We start from the raw sequence: 25,297 nt of genomic DNA on the forward strand, positions 1-25,297 counted from the left end.
CAGCTGAGCCCATTTCAGAATGGCTGAGGGGTAGTTGCTGTATCGAGATCCCAAGCTGGATGTCTGAAACATCCTCAGCGCAGTGAATGCGTGCTAAACTCAAGCTTCAGTAAGGTCTCACTATCTTCAAATCCAGTGAAACCTCCCATTTATCTGCTCAGCCCTCTTAGGGATTTTCCTACCAGTGTTGGGAAGCCCACAGTGTTCCCATTTTAGCCTAACTTTTAAAGCAGCACAGAAATGAGGCAGCCTCATTAGCCACTGATTTTTAATGGCTTCTTTAACCCTGTGCTTCCCCCCACCACAGCCTTCCACAGCCTTTAATTTACAAATATCTTGAATATATCTGGAATCTAATGTTGAAAGGTCTAAGGGGAAATGCTTGTGTAAGAGAGGGTGAGAAACCGAGGAGAAGCCGAGAAGAGGGATGGGCAAGCTGGAAGTAGGGTTGGGGGAGTGATGAGGAGCTGGGGATGAGCTGAAGCGGGGGGAGGAAGAGAGGGGAGGCGTGCAGAGATGCGGGGTGTGCGAGGGTGTGTGTGCATGGTTTGGGGAACAAAAATCGACATCGTCTGAAACGGACGTGACTTTTCCCGCGGGGGCGGGTGCACTCCGGCACCTGAGGCATGCAGCCTACTCCCACCAGCCTTTTCCACGACGGTGCAGGGGGTGAAGCGTCCCCCGCGGAGGCTGCACCCCGTGCCCGGTCGGGGAAAAGGCTCGCCAGGGCGGGTTGGGGACCGACGCGGATCCCCAGCCTGTTCCCGCATTGGTTCCCGTAAGTTCCCGCGTCATTTTTCTCCCCACACCCCGCTTTTCGCACTGGCAACCACAAGCCTCGATGGACGGGCGGGAGAAAGCTCGGATGCTCTGACGGGTCTGGGTTTGGGTTTGTTGGTTGTTGTTTTATTCCCAGCCTCCGGAATAACCACTAGGGATGTCCGGAATTCAACCAGAGGATGGTTCCCCTCCGTACAGGAATTGGACGAGTGAGTCGGAACTAAATGAAACGCGGGAGGCTCTTTTAACCCCTTCCTCCGACTACGATGATGAGGAGTTCCTGCGATATCTCTGGAAGGAGTATTTGCATCCCAAGGAATATGAATGGGCGCTGATCGCCGGCTACATCGTCGTATTCATTGTGGCTCTCGTTGGGAACGTCTTGGGTGAGTCGAGCTCCCCAAAACTTCCCGTTCTCCCTTCCCGAGATGGGTTTTGCGCGGAGGGTGGCTGGAAACCGCGGTGGGTTTGGCACACCCCGCTGGAAAGGCGGCAGTCTCCAGCCGAGAGGGAAAGTTGGGGCTGCACGGAAGGGGCCATAAAAAATCCGCTCCTCCTACGCGGGCGAGGGGCTGCGGCGGCGGCCGCCGGCGTCCAGGGCCGGGCACGGGGAGAGGGCTGGCGGAGCGCACCGGGGCGGCCCGGCGGCGGAAAGCCGCGGCTGGCGGCCGGCTCCCGCCCCTGTCCCCGGGCCGAGGTGCTGAACCCTCCCGGCACGGCGGCAGCTCGGGAGGATGCGGCTCCCTCGCAGAGCCCCGGCCCGGCGCTGGGGATATGGAGCGCGGGGCGGTGTTCCCGGGCAGAGACAGGGACGCGGGCACGGGGACGGCGCCCGGGTTGTGAGGGGAGCCGGCGGGGCCCCTCAGCTGCCGGAACGCGCGGCTCCTTCCCCGGCGGCGCAGCAGCGGCCGCGCTCCGTCCCCCGCCCTGGGAGCGGGGCCGTGGGGCGGGGGCGCGGCGGCCCCTCCCGGGCGCTCATTGAGGGAGCGAGGCGGGGCGGCGCCTCTCCTGGAGCCCGCCTCCTCCCGCTTCCATTCATCCTTGAGGAGGCGGCGAGGCTGCTCGGCGGCCGCCTCGAAGGGAGCGGTAGGGGCGCTGGAGTGTGGCGGAGACCTGAGGAGAGCGAAGGGAGGGAGGGCACGGGGGGGTCTGTGGCGGCGGGCGGGAGCGGCAGCGGCAGGGGGGTTTGGCTGTCAGCAGCCCGCCCGCTGCCCACCGCTCCTCATCGCTCCCCACCGAGCGTGCTGCCGCCACGGCGGCGGCTCTTGGAACAGAAATCTGTGCTGGTGCAGGGGAGGGCGGCCACGCGTGTGCACACACCCGCCCGGGACGGCCGTGCCCCCGTCCCAAGGCGGCCGTGCCCCCGTCCCAAGGCGGCCGTGTCCCGTCCCAAGGTGGCCGTGCCCCCGTCTCAAGGCCGTGCCCCCATCCCAAGGCCATGCCCCCGTCCCAAGGCGGCCGTGCCCCCATCCCAAGGCGGCCGTGCCCCGTCCCAAGGCGGCCATGCCCCCGTCCCAAGGCGGCCGTGCCCCGTCCCAAGGCGGCCGTGCCCCCGTCCCAAGGCGGCCGTGCCCCGTCCCAAGGCGGCCGTGCCCCGTCCCAAAGCCGTGCCCCCATCCCAAGGCGGCCGTGCCCCGTCCCAAGGCCGTGCCCCCATCCCAAGGCGGCCGTGCCCCCGTCCCAAGGCGGCCGTGCCCCGTCCCAAGGCCGTGCCCCCGTCCCAAGGCCGTGCCCCCATCCCAAGGCGGCCGTGCCCCCATCCCAAGGCGGCCGTGCTCCGTCCCAAGGCGGCCGTGCCCCGTCCCAAGGCCGTGCCCCCGTCCCAAGGTGGCCGTGCCCCCGCCCGGGCTGCGGGTGGCCGGGGCAGCGGAGCAGGCGCTGCCCTCAGCGGTTCAGCGTTTATGAATGGACGCGGTGTGGCCGCCGGAGCCACAGCCCCTGTGCTGCGGTCAGGCCATTGGCATTCCCCGTGTCCATCCCGTGATACTGCCGCGAACGGAGCGCGCTGGGCCCCGCCCCGCCATACGGGTCTTTCATTCATGTTTTTCGGAAGGAATTGTGCGTGTCAGGCCTGTCACTGCAAACTCTACAGGCTTCCCGAAGTGAGATGCAAATGAGACTGCAGCCCAAGGCAATACTTTAAAGGCATTTTTTAAAATGTCAACGCATAGATGATAGTGGTTTGGTTGTTTTTAGTAATTCTGTAACATTGCCCTAATTCCCCGTGTGCGCATTTGCTCAGTCCATTGCTCGGCAGCCAGCTTGATCGACAGTGTAAAGATAATAACCCTGGCAAAGATAATGGCATTTTATTTTAAACTAGGATAAAAGCTGTCCTTTTTCGTGATTTTGAGCAAAGACTATTTTAGGAGAGCCATCTGTGCTTACCTACTGTCCTCCACCGATACTGTAAACAAGCTTCAGAATGCTGTCCTCTCACCTGTAAAAATTCAAGGTCAAATCTTCAGCTATAGGAGCTTTCGCTCTTTTCCCCTCTGAAGCCTCGAGGAGAAAAGCTTTCCTCTCTGTGCACTCACAAATAGATATTATTCCACTACAGATGTGCAGCTGTTCTTTCCTTGCATTTGTGTACATTAACTCTTTGCTTGGGGTGGAAACTGGCATCTGGCTCTGCACCCACCTGCATTCCGTCTTTTACTGGATGGAATGTCCACCTTTTGTCCTCTGAAATCTCTCTCTCCAAGTTGTAGTGCATGGTAGCAAATGTCTGTCTTAAAATGGACAGAGAAGTAGCTGAACACTTTTCTGTCCACTCCTCTAAATCACAGCAAAACCTACAATAGATCATTCAGCTTTACAGCTGGATTCAATGATCTTAAAGGTCTTTTCCAACCCAAATGATTCTATGATCCTCCTCAAGCTGTTTGCTCCATATTGCTGGTTCTGTTCATGGAGGAATTGTTTGCGGTCTCTGCAGGCGCTTGGTCGCTGAATACTGTCTCATCTTTATTCAAGAAAGCTCACACTGCACTGATTGCAGGCTCATGTGATTCTGAGGAGGGAAATGGATGTGATCTAATGCTCTTTACGAAGACATTTTTGAGGAACTTTTTTACTACATGTGAAATCTGATGTAGAACAGTACACATGTTGATATCTCTGAGAAACTGATTTCTGCTGCTTGAAAAATCCATATTGAAGCTTGATCTGGGATTTAGTCATGGACCTTCTCAAAGAGGAGCAGGAGTGCTTCTAAAGAATGTTGTAGTGGCTTCTAGTGCTTTATAGTATCATCCTTAATGCTTTATAGTGTCATCCTTGATGATGCATTGAGTTCCTTTGCTTACATTTGCCCAGTGTTGAGGAGCTCATGGCATTTGGAGTCAATGCTTTGGTTCTATTTTTAACACATCCTATTCAAATAACACTTAAGTAACTGGGGAAAACCCTCCCTTTCTGTATGTGGTGCTGAAAATTTAATTTCTGCTTCTTATCTTGGTTTGTGCACTCACATGGGATAAGGAGTGTCTGTGCCAGTGGAAGGCACAGCACATTCCTCAGATATTAGTAATAAACTGGATTGAAGCATTCTGGCAGTTAATTAACAACCAAGGGTAGAATCAGGAGCTTGAACTTTGATTGACATCTATTGGGTTCTTGAGTGAGATACACAGCAGGAATTCCATTAATAATAGCATATAACAAGGGCTGCAGCGCTATTTTGCTTTCAATTTAATTAGGAGAGTTGACACAAACTGTCTGAGCTGCTGCACATACCAGCTAAAGTGAAAAACATTAGCAAGTCTGTATTTGAATGCAGGTTTCAGTATTGCACACAGTGCTTCATGTCAATGATTCTCTTGTATGCCTGGGTAGGCTGCTCACCAGGTATTTCAGTGTGTGACTCAAGGAAAAGAAACAGATTTTAAGATGATTTTATGATATATTTGCATGACCATTAAGGGAATTTGAAATTTAGATGGCAATATCAGTATGATGATTTATCCTATTTTCTTCTTCACTTGCTCACTATTTATCGCTAGAAGCAGAACAAGTGTGGAGGATAAGGATTTTCTGTTTTGCAAATAAGACCAAAAATTTTCTTTACTATTGCAGATCAATGAAACTCTTTGATCAATGAAACAATTTCTTTGCACACCTAGTGCAAATCATAGGACTTCTTAATGCTGAATGTATGTTCATTGTTAAGACCTTTTTCTTCTTTATTTGAAAACAGGTCATTAAAAGCATTGCTTGAATATAGGAAACTAGATAATTAAAGAAGAAAAGGTATTTTTAGGATGCCTGGAGGTCTCTGGTTACTGAAGGCATTCCAGGCTGATCAGTTGCAGTAGTTGATAACTGGAGTAAGGTAATGTGCAACCACGTACATTTAATTCTGTTTATACATATGAGGAATGCAAATGACCCTTGTTGAAGTTATTCATTCATGTGGGTCAGGATTTTTCTAATGAAATGGCTTCTCTCAGGGAACATGCATTCATCAAAATGAAAATGTGCAGCAGAGATCACTTGGTTCGATCAAGGACTGAAGGCAACACAAGCAGCCCTCTGGCATCCCTCCAGCTGTGCTGCTGGGGCCCTTGGCAGCAGCCCCTCTCAGAGCTGGCAGGAGCTGCAATCTTTGGCACATACAGCCTGCCAGTGCCCAGCTTGAAAGTCCTCAACACTGCTGGCTTCCAAGGGTGAGAGGCCATGCAGTACATCAGTGAGAAGTCTCAGAAACTTTATTTACTCACACAGTTTGGTGATACTTGTTTTTCATTCCAGCTCAGAAAGAGATTGGGAGAGACTTACCCCTCTCTGGATAGATGTATTATTTATTACCTGTTTTACAGTAACTGCTAGTTTTGCTGAGATCTGTAAGAACCCAACTATGCTTCTTTCTTCAAAGAGTTCATAGTCTGACTCATAGAGTTCAACAGCCTCCATTTGATTTCTCTCGGGCTGGAGCAGAAAAAAATCAGTGTATGGCTCTAATGCCAGAGTCCTGCTCAATGCCTATGAATAGGCAGCTCTCTCAAATGCCGCTCTGTTGTAATTTTAAAGATATCCAGTGAATACTGAGGTCTAGGCATACATGCCTATGTTGGTAGAATTGGATGAGTCATGTATTCTCCTAAATGATCTTCATGAATCCTATTTTGTTGCTGTAGATGAGGCATATTTCATTTAATTGCATTTTAAATTATTGCATTTCATTTTTTTCAGATTCCTTGGGGAACCTGGCATTGAAAGGACTTTGTAATATCAGCATGAGAGTCACCTTTGTCTCTTGGATGAATAGCTGGAATGGCTTTATCACTATTAAGACAGCATTTAGGAAATGAGACAATATGTATATATTTTTTCTACCTAAGAGAATGTATGAGCTCAATTTAAAGTAGAGTTTGAGTATCAACTAAAGTACATTGCTATTTGCATAATATAGGGATTACTCACCATTTTTTCAAAACAAAATATTGAAGGGCTTGGGATTTTTTTTTTTGGTGTTGTTTATAAAGCATATTTTATTTTTTGTGTTGCATGTCAAATTTGTTTTCTTGGACATAAGCAGCTGACTTACTGCCTGTCTCACAAGTGGAATGTGTCAGAAAAGAGCTATGATGGACTGTTCCCCAGGGGAGGGGGTGCCAGGAGCTGAGGGCAGCAGCAAGACTGACAGGGCAGTGCACTCAACACCACAGTCCCACAGTGCCTGAGCCTTGGTAGGTCTGAGGATGTTTACCAGGTTTCAGCCACATAACAGCAACCACCAGACAAATCTATTCTGATGAAAAAGGTCTGAGGTTAAGCCAGAAAATCAAGTCCATGGATGAGTTTTACTATCAAATTCAGCAAGGCAAAACCATACTTACAACCAGGTCTTTGCCTGAGCCTAGTGTGAGAGCCTGAGCTTGACTGCAGCTCTGAGGCAAAAGACTGACTCCCAAAAGAGTACTCCAAAACTCCAAAAGCTCTGTTCCCAGAAGCCTGGTCCCAGCTTACGTGCTGCCCCATGCCAGAGCTGGCCTCCAGTATGGACAGGCAGCTCCTGGGCAGGGGGCACAGGTGGCAGAGCCTGGGGGTGCCCCCAGCTCTGACAGAACTGTGCTTTTTCTCCTGGTTCTTAGCACAGTAGGATTGCAAGGATTTTAGCTAGTTTGTGGGATATTGCAATGAGAATCTGTGATACAGATGCAGAAGTGGTATAATATGCAAGATGGAACATGTCACTAGCATAGTGAATTGTATTTTCTTTGTGTATCCTGCAGAAAAGGCACTAAGTCTTACATCTCCAGTAGAAACAAACGTGGACATGGAAAGGTTTTTCCTAGTGCAACTCATGTTGCAGTGACTGATGGATGCTTTTTGAAGCACATTTTTGCAAAGTTGCACAGCATTTCAGCTGTGAAACACACCTTCATTTTAATGTCATGCAGCTTTCAACTGAATCAGCCAAGTGTGAAATCTTTTTATCATAGTGTCATATACAGTATGACATCTAAATTTTTGACTCTTCCATCTGTAATAGGAAGTGTAGATAAAGATTTTGTAGGCTGTATTTGTAATAATATCAATTATTATTATTAAACATCTAGTCAATCAGTACAGCCAGCTCTGCAGAGATGACTGGGTTTGCCAGTTAATACTGGTAATGATTTGGGGGGTGGGGGGTGGATATTTTAAACCAATCTGTTAGATTAAACCAATATAGTTAGATTAGGAAAACTCTGTGATGGAACCTTTCACTTCCTCCAGAGCTGACGAAACCAGGCACTTTGGGAAGTCTGTTTTTATAGCATAGCTGATTCTCTGCTAATAACTTCCATTTCCATTAGATTGTTGAATGCCTAAGATTATGTAATGTGGCTGAGTTAGAAAATCATTCCAGTGCCGATTAGGTGGTTGTGCTTTTGCTCCCAGTTGTGATCCATTCAAATAAGCTTCCACTACACAAAATTCAGTTCTTGTTTTCTTCTCTAATGCCTTGATAAGCCAGTTCTTAAGATTTAGAAGTGTGCTGGAGCAGATGAGTAACCCAAAACCCACAACTCTTAACTCTTTGGTACAATAGAACACGTGGTAGGTAGAAAACCTCAGAAAACATGTTGCTGCAAGCAAACTAGTTGTTGTTACCTGGTTTTTTATTTATGTTGATCCTCACTGTCTTTTATGGGTGACAGTTCCCCATGAGTACATTCCAGTGAAGCCGTTCAACAAAATACTTTGGGATTTCATGGGTTCTATGTTATTCAACTGCATTTGTTACAGTTTTGGTATTATTTCTGTGTGATGGAACCTACACATGCACACTTGTTTATATGTGAGACATAGGGAGCAAGACCTAGCCACCTGCTCCTTTTGTCATGTTCCTAAGGATTTCTTCACACATGTTTGAACACATTTAGTGTTTCCTGTTGATGAGGAGCTATTGCCTCACTGGTAGGCCATGGAATTCCTTTGCTCAGAGTATTGTCTTTTTAGCTATCACATCATGTATTCAAGAGCAGTTCTTATCTGCCAGGCATTGTTACCAGACACAGGGGTTTTTTTCAGTATTTCCTCTATAATAAACATTGTATGAAACAGTGTATTTTCTTTCTGCCATTCTATTACTTTTCAATGTAAGCCTGGTCTCATGTTGGTCTCCTTCCTTTCAGTTAAGATTAGTTATGTAAAAATTAAATAATGTGTGAGTTTGGAGCTTAATAGTGGGTAAGACATGGACAGCCTAAGGATTAGATAGCTCCCTATTCACAGAAGATGTTGCTTTGTTTTAGATCTTTTGTTCTCATTGCTGGTTTCAAAAACCCCTAATTAAATATCCTCTGCAATTTAAAATGCTTCTTTCCCCTTAATCAAGATCATCAATGAAATTATTGAAAGACTAATGAGAAGCCTTCCTTAAATAAGCTTAGTCTTAAGCACCTAATTTTTAGACTTTTAAGTCAAAGCAGAAGAATCCTTAATCAGGAGTCATTCATAATGAAGGTAGATTTAATGACAGCCTTTTTCCTTCCAGCAATATACATTCAGTGTTTTCACAGGGGCTCTAGCTCTCCAGAATTCCCTTTGGTAGCATATCTACTTAGCCTTCCTCTCAACCTTGTGTTGCTTGACATCCCACCATTCAGATCTTGATTTGCAGCAGGTAGTATCACCAAAAGAAAACAAGAGGAAGAATTCCATATGGAGAACCAATTAATTGTAAGGAGAAAACAGTTGGGGGTGGTTGGATTACGAGATAGAGAATAAAAGAAGAAAACTATTTATTACATGTTTTGTCACTGGTTGTAAAGTACTGTGAAAGAGTAAAGTTTTTTAGAAGCTTTCTGCCTAATACATTTGGAGATGCTGATTACCAGGTCTTATAATCACAGCATCAGTTCCAAATAACTTCTGGATGACTATATTATGACATCTCAGTCAAACAGTTGTCAGACTGAATTACCAAAGCAAAATAAAATCATTGTAGTTTAGAATGAAATATGATAATTCTTTGTTTACTTCCATCAGGGATTTATTATTCATCAAAAATTAGATAAGAGATAAAGTCGTTCCTTTATATATGAAAATGTCAGTTATTGCTGGTTATGGAAATTGCATTTCTATTTTCGCCAGGAAGTTGCACTGAAAGCTGACCCAGTGAATAAGAGGTTGACAAGACTTCTGGAGTGTAAGGGAAATGATTTAGGGTTGACATGTAGAAAACAAATTGACAGCTGACCCAGGAATCCACCAGTGGAAGGACTGCAGCACAGTGTTTAATATGCTCAAGGCAGCATAAATCTTCCAGGAGGCAAGCAGCTGCACTTTATACCAGATGGAGCCTTTTTATTGTTTTCAAATTCAGCTTGAGATACAATGAGCTGTGCTAATTGATTAAACACCATTACAGCCTCTAATTAAAATGCCTCAGGACACTAAACCACAGGGACTAAATTTGTACGTGAAAAATAACAATCTCACTATATTGTCATATTAGAGAAGGTTTTTTTCTTCAGGAATGTGAGGTGAAGCTTTCTTGATGGATTTCTAACAGCAATCCATCTTAAATTTTAACTTTGATTTTAACCTTTTTTTGTCATTGTTGGGACTTTCCTGTTAAACTTTTCTGGGGAGTGGGAGATCATCAGTGTTTGGAGGATGCGTCCAGAAAGCAGCTTCATTATCTCAGAGCTATCCTGGCTTGTGGAGAGCCTCCACAAATTTTTCCAAACGCTTTCAGCCTGGCGACTCCAGCTGGTTTCCGAGCCTTTACTGGCACTGTGTGGAAGAAGTGGGAACAGCAAGTGCTTCGCCTTTTAAAGCTCTGCTGAAGTCTGGAAAAAGTGGAGGGAAATGTCCCCGGTGAGATGAATGGTCTGGGGCAGTCTAACAGCCATTAGAAAAACAGCTGCTCCTTGTGGAACCTGGCCTGCCTGTTTGCACTTGCAGGAATAGCTCTAACTCCGACTGGTTTTGTAAAATAAAAGCAAAAATATGGAAAATTATACAATACATTGGACAGGTAATTAGGTTCCATTAGCACTAGGGAAAATCATGCACAGCAGAAGCATGTTTCATAACTGCTTTTTTACATTTCTCTCCTTTCTAATCCTCTTTTCATCGGTGTCTGTGTTAACATCACTTTCCCCACTTTTTTTCTCAGTCCCATTTATAGCTAGGAACATCAAAGGCTACATAAAAGCTTTGCACACAATGTTAAATTGAAGCTTTATTAAATTATTTTTCTATTTCACAGATTTTTTGATGGAGGTCTAAAGAGCTTAGTTTGGGCCACTCTCCTGCACTCCAAATAAACAGGCATCCTGTTAACACAGTGGTATCTCCCAGTTTTTTAGGAAGGTTGCTGCTGGCCTCATCTCCTGTTTTATGATTTTGAAGTACTTTTTGTTATAATACACTCCCAATTGAGACTCTTTACTACCTTTCTTATCCTTTCTTCTGTTCTTCAGGATAAATGGAAATTCACAGCTCTCTGCTATTTCTGTTTGGGTAGGCAGATGGCATTTCACCTCCATGGAACTTTCTTTCCCTAGCCTGTTACTTGAGTGTTTCTGTGTGAGCTGAGTGCTTCTCTGTAAAGCTGCCTGGGATGAAAATGTGTAATTAAAGGAGTGTGTATATTAAATTCTTTTGTTCTGACACTTAACTAGCTGCACAGTATTCAGTGGCATAGTCAAACTATTTTTCATGCCTATAAAATAGCAGGTTTTGAGCACAAGCTAGAGAATCTTTCTTGATGAGCTGCTAGGACAGTATCAATGAAGCCATTGTCCAAGACTACGGAGTAACCTTGGACTGTAGTAAACTCAGAAAGAGCCTGGGAGCAATGTATTCAACTAACTTTATGTCATTTAGGACTTATTTATGACTTTTTATCATTATGTCCTATTCAAATAGCTCATAGCAGATCCTCACAGCTTTTTCGCCTTGCATTGAAAGAAAATGTTACCAATGCTTGTGGCAGGTTCAAAACAGTACTGCAAACAGCAGAGGGCAATGAGGGCAGAGAAAGCTGACTTGGTTTTAAAATACTTCCTCTTCAGAGGCTTTTTTTCACAGGCTCTCTTTTTTTTTCTTTCTTTTTTTTTATGGTAGTATGTAAATACTTATGTAAACTTAAAGGTGATTAAGGTGCTCTTGTGCTATGTGCCATAAAAATAATGGGAAATACTTTATGCTATGAAGAAGAGAAGAGGTCAAAAGGGGAAATATACAAGCATAAGCAGAGAAATATAAAGTAACAAATTATCTTGAATTTCTATGCTTGTAAGCTATTGGGCTTTCTCACCTTCCAGGTGCCTATCCCCACGGATTAGGATTCAAGGGAATTCAGGAGTAGTTTCTGTGTCTTGGCTTTCCTGAACACTCTACACCCTGAGCAGCAGGAGGCACAGTCTTTTATGTTACTCCGAGGAGTAGCAAATACTGAAGTTCATCTGAATTCCATCTGTGTCAAGGCAGTGGGATCTGGAAGGTTTAGTACACGGCAGGGAATTAGGAGTCCAAGTTTCTCATTCTGTGTCTGATTTACTGTAGGGCCTTTAACAACTTCTGTTCTGCACTTCACTGTCTTTGTGTCAGAGATGAAAATTGTAGTAATTCTTAGATCTCTGGGGTATCACAAAGTTTCATTTGCTCATACAGCCTTGAACTCAACATGCAGAATGCTATGAATTGATTTCTGATACAGCTGGCTGCCAGTGAGACTGGCCTCATATTTGTCAATTTAATGGATTTGTTTTACCAGAAATAATGTTTATGTTCAGGTCTTTTTCACATGGACCAGCATAGGAATGGGAATAGGCCTGGTCAAAGACCAAACATATCTGCTTAAAACTTGCACCTTTAGGCACTGACATCCATGGCTGTAAATGATGTATTTGTCTGAACTGGGTAGAACACAGGACTGTTGAAACCATAATATGAGAAAAAAGTAGCCAAACTGTGAATTTTTAAGCAACTTTTTATTTAATTTTTGCCTGTTGATAAAAAGAATAAGAAGTACAGAAAAACATTGCCGCTTAACATCAACTTTTGTCCAACTAAAAGACAGGACCATCCTTTCAATATGAATTGCACTTAAGACAAAGAACAGCCATAAGTAAATGTCCAGATCTTCAAATTTTTAGAGTTAAATATTAAAATTATGGAAAATGAAATGTTTTTTGCATTTTTCTTCCCCAGCATTGCATTTCCAACTGCAAATAACATTCCAGAGGGGGAGCAATGTATTTGTTCCCTATCAGGTGCTGCCTCTGTACTATCAGACTGTAACTGTGGTAACCCCATGCACTAATGACAGTGGTAAAGCTCTGATTTGCTATGTTGTATCAGCATTGTAATTATCATGCAATGCTGTAGAAATAATTACTTTGGTAGGTACTTTAAATCTTCCAAATGGGAAGAAAATATAATCAATATGATGTTTCCTTTAAGCCTTTAATTAATAAGCCGTGCCTTTTAGGTATCTGAGATCAAAACTAAGAAAACCTGAAATCCTGTATTCAGGAAGAAAACAATAGAAGAAATTGATACTGTTTTCTTTTCAAAACCAGTCCAAGAACAGTGAAGGTCTTTGTAGAGAGGTTTTCATTTGCATTTATGACAGCATGATACATAGATAGCAAAAATTAAATTTATACAAGAGACAGAATCCAGAGCTATCTCTGCAACACATTAAAATATATGAAGAGCATATGTTGCATCACAGCAGAGGTTTTAGATGAACCTTGGAAGCCTATATCTTAAGAGAATTAATAAAATTACCTGGTCTTAGAGAAGCTAAAGGCCACCTAGCCTCTCCCTTTCTCTGTGTCCTAGTCTAAGTGTCTAAACATATCCCCCATGGAGAAGTACTGCAATCTCAGCTCCCAACCCTGCACTGGTAAGATCCTGAAAGCCTATTCTGCCAGTTTTGGTCACTGCACTCTCACCAGAAAGGTTCAATTCCATCTGAAAGAGCCTAGAGAGCCAGCAACAAGGATGATTGCAGAAGTTCTAGGAATGACTGAGAGTAAAAGATTAAGAGCTCTGAAGTTCTGAGGAAATATAACAAAAATCCTTACATATGTAAAGCATTGCTGCAGGAAAAAAACTCTTCCTCATTTCTGCCTATGTGCAGAAAAAAAAAAGGTATATAAATAGCAGCAAAATAAAAGTAGATTAGACTTGAGAAGAATTTTTTTTTTGTAGGGAAGGGAAGATAATGAAACAGTGCAACACATTAAAGAGATGTGTGGTATCTTCAAATATAGCACATTTTCAAACTTGCCAACAGTTCCTTAGTTGTAGTCTTGCTGTAGTTCTGTTGTTCTAGAGACATAAGACAAGATTTGTGGAATGAATTAATATATTTTATGAGATCAACTGATAGAGCTGGAAGACAGACAGAAGCTTTCAGGCACGTCATCCTTCTTAGGATCTAAAGAAGCATCTGATCTCAAGAGCTTATGTGCCTTAAAATCTGTGTATTTTTTTCCAGCTGTTTTAGATAGTTTAATGACTATAAGAGAGTGGCTTAACTCTGGCAGATTCCATTTTAGATTTGGGCAACCTCTTGAGGACCTTTTTAGCTCAATTTTTTAACATTCTCTGATCTGTTTAGTATATCTAAATTAAGCACTGTGCTATATCCTGACAGATTAGGAGACTTTGAATCTTCATCTAGATGTGCATGATGGATGAATAATTGTTTGCAGGGAAGACCCTTTGATGTACAATGAATCGTATTCTTGTCTTACAAAAAGTATTGTGGTGTTTCTGGAAAATTTTGGGCATCAGTTTTTAAAGACCTCTGTATGAATTAATTTAAAAATCTAAATAATTCAAAAGCTTTTGATTGCACCAGTCACTCAGGGTTTGACTTCCAAAATTATTTTAAAAATTACTTTTCTGCTACTTTCCTAGACTTAATTATGGCATTTTTAATTCAGCAGCTTATGAATTTAGTGTAGTGATTTTAAAGATTGATTTGATTCATTTCTAAAAGTCTTTCAGTGTGAGAAAGAGTGAGATAAAATATACAAAACAAGCTTTAAAGGCACATCTTATAAAGTGACTGCTACATGGTGCTTTTGATCACCCTCAAAAATGTGATATTTAATACAGCAAAAATTACTTTTATTAACTTAATTCAAATAACAGTTACCCAGAAAATTGTTACAGATTCTTTGCAGATGCAATAGATATATTAAATCCAGCAAAATATTTTCTAAAATTATATTTGTACAGCTTACAAGATTTTGTGTTGCAGTAATTTGATTTAAGCATCATGCTATTACAAGAAAATAGATAAACATTTACAGGTATAGATGTGTACTGCTGTAGACTAGAGCTAATGGCTTGAAAGAGAAATGAAGTTGTATAAGTAGTTAGTGAAGATTAACTAGCAGAGAAGATGCTTTGTATGTTGGATTATTTCCCACCCTGCAGTCAGTCTGTCTACATGTACCCTCTTGTTTCTACTCTAAAAGAAAACAAATGGTTCTTACATATTCAGATATTCTGTGTGAAACAAAGGACACAAACATTTCCTTCATTCCACAAAGTCAAATGTTTTCCTCTTAAAGCATTTCCTAAGTCGTTTCCATCTCACTAACTTGTCTTTCCAAATTCAGTTTGCCTTGCAGTGTGGAAGAACCATCACATGCGCACCGTTACCAACTACTTCATAGTGAATCTCTCTCTGGCTGACATTCTGGTCACAATCACTTGTCTTCCAGCAACCTTAGTTGTGGACATCACAGAAACGTGGTTCTTTGGGCAGACCCTCTGTAAAGTGATTCCCTACTTACAGGTATTATTTTTCTGTTTGTGTACACTTTACCCGTGTTATGAGAACCAGAAATGACAACAGCATCTTCCTGATACTTCTAATCCAATGAAAGTCCATACCTGATTAGGTATCGCAGAGTACATGCTGAGGCCTAACAGACTGTTCCTCTTGGGAATATGATTATGCAGAATAAAGGTTTTCATCCCATCTAATTGTTGGACTTCAAAAAATGCATCTTTTGGAACATTTTTCTATGCTCTTTACTTTCTGTGATCTTTTTAATGATTCAGAAGGGATGTAAAGCAATAAAAATACCTGTAAACATAAATAAACTCATTAATATTCTCTCTGTGTGGACAGCTACACAAGTGTCTAGGACAGAGAATCCAACTCCTGAAGGCAGTATAAACTTTTTTTATGTTTACTGAATTTGTGTCAAAGTATCCAGGTTCGCTGGGAGTTGATCAGATTGTCTGCCTTAAGCAATAATTGCTTCTCATTTACCCATGGACTTAACTAGTTTTGAAATCATTTACATCAAAATGATTGATAAATACCTTTTCTAAGAATAGGTGAATGGATTAACTGACTGGGTAAACTAGAATGGCAAGTGCTTGGCTTTGTAGTCATTAAAATTAACAATAATTAAGCAGTGCTCAGAGTATGTGCAGATCATCAGCTGTGTGCCTCCAGCACAGTTTATATTTGCAGAAGATACCTTGATGGCCAAAGAACTATAATGTCAAAGGCAAAGTTCTCCAGCAGCTACAACCTCTACTTGATACAATCAAAATCACAACTTTTTTGTTCAAAACCTCCATTCTAGTGACAGAAAATCTGAAGAGTGAATGATCACCAAGTATACAAATTGAAACAATAAAACTGAAGTGATAGGTTATTTCCTTTACTAAATAAAAGGTAAAATATATTAGTCTGCCTAAAGCTGATAGTTGTCCACAACTTTTTCATGAGATCCTGAGTTTCATTGTTCTTGTAAAAATAAAAAGTAAAATGATGGCTCTGGTATGCTAATATAACATAGAAACCAACAAATATTTTTTTCTACAAAGAAAAAAGATAAAATTCACTGTCTAATGTTTGAAAAGTTTTTTCAGATAAAGTTTTATACATTCCAAGTTGATTAAATTTTCTATTTCAAAATTTGATTTTGCAACACTCATTCTGTTTAGTTAGCATCCTAATGTGTGAATTGTCTTGTGGATTCTGGTAGGAGTACAGCAGCTGAGGATATCTGTTGTAATTCTGTAAGAAGTTATTTTAAATGTAGTATTTTTTTCTGGGAGTCTATTTAACAATTGCAGATAAAGAACTAACAATGTTGAAAACATAAATAATTTTTAAAACTCTGGGGGGAAATTGTGATAAATAATTTTTAAACTCTAGGTAAAATCCTCACATTTAAATTTATATAATATTTCTTTTTCTTTAGACAGTTTCAGTGTCTGTGTCTGTCCTAACACTCAGCTGCATTGCTTTGGATCGATGGTATGCAATTTGTCACCCTTTGATGTTTAAAAGCACAGCCAAGCGAGCAAGGAACAGCATTATAATTATCTGGATTGTGTCCTGCATCATAATGATTCCTCAGGCTATTGTTATGGAGTGCAGCAGTGTTTTCCCAGGATTAGCCAATAAAACCACCTTGTTCACAGTGTGTGATGAGCACTGGGGAGGTGAGTCTGTCATTGACCATACAAGCTGACTTTGTACTGCTATAAAGTAATCAAAATAACAGGAGGTGTTAAATGAAGTAATCAAAATATCAGGAGATGTTAATATAAAGTCAAGTTGTATAAACATAACAATAAATGTTCTTGATTATATAAGATTTCCAGGAACTATCATTTTTTCAAATTTTGTGAAATTTCTGTGAATTTCTTTTGTGTTGCTGAGGCTTAAAATACATTTTAAATGAAGTTTAAATGAATGAGGCTGACTAATATCTTGACCATATTAATGCTTCCCAGAGGGCAGAAGTGTTCTGTCCCTTCAATGCTGATGCTTATATAATTCTGTGACTGATGTACATCGGTGGTTGACAAAGACTTCAGTACTTAGCCTTGAGAAGTAACTATGCAAAAACAGATTTTCTTTTCACCTGATATTTTGCTAATTGCTGGCATTTGACTCATGTTTATAGGTATCTCCTGGGAGTTCAATGCAAATTGCATGTCATTGCAGAATTTACAGGGATGTCATCCAATACAGGGTAGTGAGTTAATGTAAAATTTGAAATTTGCCATGGACAAAATAATTTAAATACCTTTGTGAAAGTGATCCGTTACAAATTAATCTATACCAGAAGTGTAACCCTGCCTTTCCAGAGTAACTTTGATTCTAACATGTTCTGTGTCTGAGTGAAGCTGTAAGGATTGCCAGGGAGTAACTGCATCTATTTTGTCTTTGGTTCACAGCAAGTGGTGTGAGCCACCCACCCGAATGGCTGGGGCTCGACTCTGGTGGGCCTTGGCACACCTCCAGTGCTAACAGAGTGCATGAGTTACATGCTGTGACTCTGACACTGGATATAATGGCCATCAGTAATACCATTCTTCACACACAGGAAAATAAAGCCAGGTTTGCCAAAACACATAACTAAAAGGTGCCTGTTTAATAGCCTTGAGTCCGGCTGAAGCACAATCAGATATTTTCCCAGAGCTGTCTCTGTAGAAGAAGATTCCAGTCCTGTGAACAATTGTGATAAAATACAACAGGCTCACCTGTGTTTAATTATCATGATAAATTAGCTTAAACAGCCTGAACTGCAGGGGACTCTTGATGTGCTCTTCTGAAAGTTCCTTTCCTGCTAACAGCTTACACAGAGCCGCCAGAGGATTAAGGAGAAGACACTGGGTATCACGTTCCCTGTTTTTTATCTCCTTCATCCCAGTTAGTCCTCTGGGACAAGGCAAGGGAGCAGAGGTGGCCACAAGCTCATTGGCACTCACTGCTGACAAAGGTGTGCTCTGAGTTCATTGCTGAGAGGGACTCTCTGTTAAGCTGTATTGTACTTAGTGTTTCATTGGAGAGGACAAATCTCTCCTTTACTTCTGGTGTTCTTCCTTCATCTGTGAAAAATTTTGTGTCCCCTTCTGCTGCAGGATACTGCAGTAGTTATGTTACTATTTTCTTTCACAGCATTCATTCCAAGTACAATTTTTGTCCACTCATTTTGGTGCAGAAGCAATTATTCATGCCCTCATCACTTCAGGGTTAACTCTGCAGCAAAGATTCTTTTAATCTCAGCCTAGGAAAGGATGTGGTTAATTTATTAGGAAATCAAGAGAGCAATTCATCAGGGAATGTATTCTCAGAATTTCCAGATCTGTATTGGCCATTTTTTGATTCCCAATGGAAAAGTGCTGCTTTTGAACTACAGATTCTGTAGTAGGTTTAGAAATATTTTAAACGGTGCCTCTTGTTCAGTTGTGCTGAAGTAGTTGCAGCTTGAGCTAAAGCACCCACTATGCAAAATAACCCCAACAAGAAACAACCAACCCAAATTCCCATGTGCTTGCAAGACTCTACTCCTATGGAGTGTATTTTCTAAACTTAAATCTGCTGGTCTTCAGGTTATGATGTGAGCCTTCACTTGGATGTTTGGAGAGATAGAGGGGATTATAATAAAGGCAAGTGTATTTCTGTATAGAATCAATTTTTCTGTGTCTGGCTTCAGAAAGGGAGTACAAACACTCCAATTTTTAAAAATTATTATTTAGATTGAGCATGAAAAGAATAATGTTATATCAAAAAGTTTTCTGAAATGGGAAGCTTTTCACTCCACTGAAAGATAACAATCCTATTTTTATCTTGCTGCCTTTTAAACAAATAATTCTTCCAATGGTGATGCACCATCATTGCTAGTTATTCTGCTGGTGCATTTCGGATATCCTTAAAAAATCTGCATGTTCTAATAAAAGCTTGTCATAGTAACTTGAAAGAAGAATCTTTATATGCATTAAATTATGAGCAGATTTCTCAAAATCATGGAATTGACTAGTAAAAGTAGAGTTAATCATATTTTATCAATGAGGATTATATATATATATATACACATCCCTTTCAGACTATAGCAAATAAAGTCTAATTTAAAAATAATTTCCATTCTCTTGAAAGTTTCTAAGGACTCTGAGTAAGTTCACAGCATAGAATATGCAGTTTTTCTACTGAATAATAGAGTTTGAAATCATAAAGGCCCCAAAAAAAAAGAACAAAAGAAAAGAGTAAGGCAGTGGTTTGAAAAGAATGATGAGCCTTAAAGCTGGAAGGAGAAATAAAAAGCTAATATTTTTAAAGAAAATAGCTACATTGTTGTTGGATTTTGTTTTGCCTCTTTTGACTATGGAAATATAGAAGGTCAAAGAAAGAGCTGTCTAGGAGGATGTTGAAGGAGAAAGAAATTAATTTGCTGCTACAAATAACCCATATTTACAAAGAGAAAGTGGAGATGTAGATGTTGCATACACTCAAAAGTTCTACAGGAAAATCAGTTTCAAGAAGGGGTTGTATTTTGGGTGTTTATTGCTTTGTTTAGAACTGCATACAATTAATGCTGTCTAAAATTACAGTACGTCTGATAAAATCTTTGCAGAATATCATGGACACCATATGTTCTGAGGATGTTAAACTGTGAATGTTAAAGACTGGGAATGCAAAACAAGGATGCTTAATAATACTTTCCAAAGTGTTTTGGAAGTCTGTTGTAATTCTGGGACCCCAGGGCCATTGAAGCATGAGGTGCTATGGAAGAGTAACTGGAAGCCATGTCCAGGAAGATGTCAGAGATGTCAGAGATGTCAGAGATGCCAGAGCAGGAGACAGCCCTGTCCCCTACACAGACTGCTGGAGACCATAAAAGTCCGATGAGTGTCTGGAGGGAAGGTCTGATCAGTACTGTGACACCTGGGCTCCTCAATGGTGAACCAATAGTTGCTACCCTGACTAATAAGATTTGAGCATGCTGTTGGAAAGCTGCCAGTGGCTGCAAATGGAGCAGTAGTTCAGCCTAAAACAGGGCTCAATTTCTTTATAATTGCTTCTGGCATTCCTGAATGTAAAATTCATTGCCAGTTCTAGGCTGAGGGTTTTTCATCTTGAGTACTGTCTAATAACAATATTTTATTTGGGAATGCAGAAGAATCCAGCATGTGACCAATGCAGGCTCACTTAAGGAGCCAGAGTTGGCCACAGCTCTATAATAGTCTGTAATTGCTGTGCTGAATTTGATGATAAAGTGCCAAAATAAAAGAAATGTATATTAAAATGAGTTCACCATGTGTCCAAGTCAGCTAAGTACATTGTCTTAGAGCTGTTCAAGAAGAGAGTGTTAGCCAAAGTGCATTAGCCAAGCCCTTTGCAAATGATAAAAAGAATATGGAGATAATTCTTTCCCAAAACTGCATGGCTGAGTGGAAACAAAGGGAAGACTTCGTGTTCCTTTTCCTCTTAGACTATTCATACAATAGTACAAAACCACATTGTCTTAATTCTGGAAAACAAATAGCTGGAAATTGCAGTACTACAAGAAGATTTATACATCCTGTTTATCAAAGTGTTCATAATTTAATGAAAAACTCTCAGCCTATTTTAGTGTAGAAGGAAGTTAGAATATTTCAAATACTGAAATTATGCTGGGTGTTATTGTAAGTTGATAACTCAAGCACAATATATTCAGTTTCAACATGTAATTTTAGTATTAGCTAGCCCTAAGTACTCTGACATAGGAACTTAGCTTGGAAGCACTGCATTATGTGTTTGATATTTTTGTCCTATAGGCATCCACTTCCTAACATCCCTGATTATTAAGCTTTATTTTAAAGATGTACACTTTTAGTTGCATTGCTTCTCTATGTTGGTAGCTCCAGAACCTCACAGGTATCTTCCTGAGAGTAGGGAACCTGGGAACTCCACTGATGCTCAGCAAACTTGATAGTCCTGAATTTCCCTGTTCTTAAGGATGCTGTCAGGAGTACCAATTTTGTTAAGCACTATGGCTAAAGGGACTATTGCATTTGCTAGACATATCAAAACATTTTGAGTGTTTATTTCAATTTGATTACATATGTATATGTATACATGTATGTATATATGTATTTACACAAATATAGTAAAATTCTGGCAAAAATCCAGAAGCTGCAGTTTCAATCTACCAATTTCAGGCTGGGACTGGAAGACCAAGCTTTAGAAAAATTTAAAATGTGTATAATAACCCCTGCAGTAGACAGATGAAAGCTCAGTTTAACATACTGATCCTTTATTGGGTGGGGTAATTACAGTGTATGAATGAAGCTGAGTAGGAATGCTGATCTGAATCCAGTCCAACCCCTGTGACCACCTGTTTGCTTAAAGTTTTACTCTCTCTTTCCAATAGAATAGCAGCCAGAGGCATGAGAGTCATTGTTTCATTCTTAAAGGGATGGCTACTCCAGCTAAGAACAATCTCCCCCTGTCCTCAAGTCCATTATGTGACCATAGGACCCTTTTCTCCCCCTCTGCTTGGCAGTAAGAGTTTCAGCTGTCCCAGTCAGGCAGGACCACAGACTGATTGATGTTTGCATTCAAGGAGCCTGGAACTCACTTGATAAATGAGTAGTATCTTTAGCCAGCCCTCCTCCTTCTTGCTGCTGGGACTGTCAAACAGCTTTAAAGCTTTTCTTTGGCTTGAGAAGCTAAGCAGAGTCATGTTTCTTAGGGAAAAGTTCTGCAAAGGGCTTTGCCCTGGGTGGAGGAGGGACAGGTTTCCTTTGATGTTTAGCAGCTGGCACTTTCCAGGTGGCTAAACTTCAAAGGCAAGTGTTAGGATCTTCCTCCAACCTGGTCCTCAGTTCTTTGTAGATAGCTAGGCTCATTTAATGTTTTACTTTACTTGGAATGCTAAATTGGAAGTCATAAACTCCAGATGGCCTTTTAAATATGCACCGTCCTTCCACCTGAAAGGGGCCCGGCTGCCGGCAGAGCCCTGACGAGGCAGGTGGCACCTCCTCCTGAGCACAAAGAATGTTCTTTCAGTTCTGACCTCCTGTGATCCCAGCAAGTCACGTTACTCCGGTTGCTCCCTAATCTCTCCACCTGTGGAGCATGCATGTCAATACTTCCCTGGCTAGCAGGGTTGCTGTGAGGCTGCATTTTCTGGAATGCAAAGCAAGTTTGAGATCATCAATCAACATATAATCTCAGGTTAATGCCAATTTTAATAAACCTGCCCCAAATGGTCTGGCTACCCCAGGGACATTGACAAGAGTTAGTAGCTGCAGCTGCTAGTCAGGAGGTGGTAAGTTGGTTTGCTACAGGATCTTAGAGCAAGTAAGAAGTCAAATACTACTCATCTGAATTTTTTGAACCCTGATGTATCAAAACTATCCAATGTCAGTGCCAGCATCTCTATTACCTTTGCTGGCAATTAACATTGGCTGGATTTTGCTGTAGCAGGTTTCCATCTCCTTCACACTGAAGGTTTTCTGGGTGTACCAGCAGGCACTTTCAGGTTCAATGGCAAGTGTGAGACTACCTGAGTCTGCATTTGAGAGTGAGCCTGGAATTTACGTTATGGTGTTCTCTTCCCTGCTGTGAGAGTTGTGGGGCAAGTCTTTGTGTATCTTTGCCTGAACAAGCTCTGAAATTCTCCTGGCATGCTCTTCTTTGATAGGGTCCACAGTCTCAGTCACTTTAACAGGCAGAAAATAATTTTGATGCACCAGTTTTGATCTCATGCAATTCTTTTTTTTTCTTTTCTTTTTTTTTCCCTCTTTTTTTCTTTTTTATTTTTTTTTTTTAATTTAAAAAGTAATCAATACAGAATTTCGCAGATCTTATCATCCTGAAACATTTGGAAATTCTGGAAATTAAAATAAAATTTCCTTCTATATCCAAGATGCAATGCTTAGTATTACCTTGCAATTTAACTATTCATGGGGTACAGTTTCTCTTCTGCTATGTGTTGTTACTGTCCAAAAAGTTCTTTCCTTTTCTGAGGCCATCCACAGATGTTAAGTTGTAATTAATACCAACAATTGGTAATAGCAAACTACATTTAATGTTACAAAATAGAAGACAAGTTTTCAGGCAGTGCACATTCTGGTGTAAACTACTGATGGAGCTTAAGATGCAACATTCTTAAAACTCAATATAGGCACAGCACTTCTAAGATATTTACTCTAAGCAAATAACATTCATAAGTTTTCTTTTGAAAAGAGATACCTGGGAAATTAGAACACAACACTTAACTCAAATTATTGTTAAATTTGAGTTAAAAAACATCTTGGAGATTTCCTAGGTTTAAAGCACTTGAACGTACTGATTCTAGTTTTAAAATTTAATCATAATAATAATGACTGCATCTTAATTAGATATATTCTGCCACCAACGAGTGATTTATGGAATGTGTGTCTCTCCTCCAATCAGTGTCCTCTGTGCTGTAGTTTGCTATTGCAGTTTTTGTAGGTGAGGGATTGTGCAGTTTACTCAGGGATATGTAGTAGTCTTTGCAGAATTAAACTAATGACAGACAACCTTTCAATATGTCAAGGATGAGGTAGGTTGACTGATTACTTACCTATTTTTAGATAGAAAAATTTTTCACTTATAGATAACATTTCATTTTTAGATAAAAAAATTAATCCATTACTGTTTTAACAAAAAGTAAAACTTCTTAAGACTCCATACATAAAGTAATAATATGATAAGAAATCAGTAATGTGATATAGGAGATCCTTGAGATAAAGAGCATGTTTCTAATAGAATGTATCTAGAAGTGATTAAAAAACCAATCTTGACCATAAAATTATTTGGTACATCTTCCTCTTACGTTGAAAAATACATGCATGTCTGCATAAAAATACATGCAAATATGAATAATTTTTCTTAAGGTGATTTTGAAATGTATGTATATTTAAATGCACCTTTCCTATTTGAATTCTCTTTCCAGCTGAGGTGTACCCCAAAATGTATCACACATGCTTTTTTCTGGTGACATACATGGCACCGCTGTGTCTTATGGTGTTGGCCTATTTGCAGATATTCCGGAAGCTGTGGTGTCGCCAGGTAAGGCACTCGGCACTGCCTCTGCTTAACTGCTCTCGCAGCTTTGTGCAGATTCCCGTGTACAACCTCTGCCTTTATAAACTCCATTTTGTCACTTGGGACTTTGATTTTTCCATCCGTGCAGGTATACAGCCACCTTGGAGAGGCATTGAGATGTAATGAAAAATGAAGGCAGTCAAAGTAAACAGCTTTCGTGCGTCTGTGAAGGGCTTTGTCTTAGAGAGAAAGAAAGCAAAAGGCATCAGAAATATGGATTATAGGTAGAAGGAAAATCTCTCTCACTTGAATGTACTGAATGTATCTGAAATGCTTGCCAAAATATCTTAGATGACCTTATTTATACTGCTAAAATATCCTGTAGCAGTCAAAATTTAAGATTGACCTTCTCATTTTGTTAGTTTTATTTTTATTTTTCTTACTCAGGTTGATGGCAGGTCCAATCTGAACAAAATTTAAAGTAGAAGATCCAGCTATCAGTACTGGGAGACTGGAATTTCCTGATGTGAAGCTGGCTGTTACCAAAAACATTTGATATGAATTGGTATAAAAATAATTGACACAATTTCTAATGTGAACACCTTTTTTTTTTTTTTTTCAAGATTCAAATAAAAATACAGGAAAGAAAACAAGAACACAAAACAAAAAACCCATCAAGCAGACAAACAAACAAAGAACATTTGAATTAAAGTGGCAAAATGATGTATTTTTTTCAGGAATCTTTAAAAAAATTATTTTTTGTGTGTGAACTGTAATTTATCATGCACCTGTCTGTGGTGCTCTCTGATGTCTTCTGCTTTGTCCAGGATTTATCTATAGCTGCAGTCCACCACCAGCTGCCCTGTCATTCTGAAAAAGACAAAATACCCATCCTGTTGAAGAAATAATGCAAGATATTCCATCTCAAGTGGCTCTAAAATAGTTCATATTTCCATTAACATATGGGCATGAATCACTTCTCTCTCACCAGCATGTTTGATACCATTCAATTCTGAGGCTGTCCTGGGCAGGGGATAATACCTGTCTCATCAGGAGCATTTTTCATGCAGTTCATAATGATTCATTGGAGAAACCACAAATAGACTTTGTATTTCTAAATATGCATATGATGAAATTAAAAATCAAATCTTATACTGACAGAATATATCTCTCACAAGTAACTCACACACAGGAAATACCAAATCCACTTTAAGGCTTTTTGATATTGTCCAT

General features: G+C 40.8%; 1 protein-coding gene across 1 annotated transcript in view; it reads left to right on the plus strand.

Annotated features, from left to right (window-relative positions):
* Window positions 1-626: 626 nt before the first annotated feature.
* HCRTR2 (hypocretin receptor 2) overlaps window positions 627-25,297 on the plus strand; it is a 32,583-nt gene continuing 7,912 nt past the window's right edge. Inside the window, exons 1-5 of the mRNA XM_058021043.1 lie at window positions 627-778; window positions 979-1,166; window positions 14,871-15,049; window positions 16,479-16,722; window positions 23,973-24,088. Coding sequence (XP_057877026.1) covers window positions 627-778; window positions 979-1,166; window positions 14,871-15,049; window positions 16,479-16,722; window positions 23,973-24,088 — 879 coding nt within the window. The remainder of the gene's footprint in view (window positions 779-978; window positions 1,167-14,870; window positions 15,050-16,478; window positions 16,723-23,972; window positions 24,089-25,297) is intronic.

This window comes from Melospiza georgiana, chromosome 3 (genome assembly GCF_028018845.1).
Source record: "Melospiza georgiana isolate bMelGeo1 chromosome 3, bMelGeo1.pri, whole genome shotgun sequence".
In the NCBI taxonomy this organism is placed as follows: Eukaryota; Metazoa; Chordata; class Aves; order Passeriformes; family Passerellidae; genus Melospiza; species Melospiza georgiana.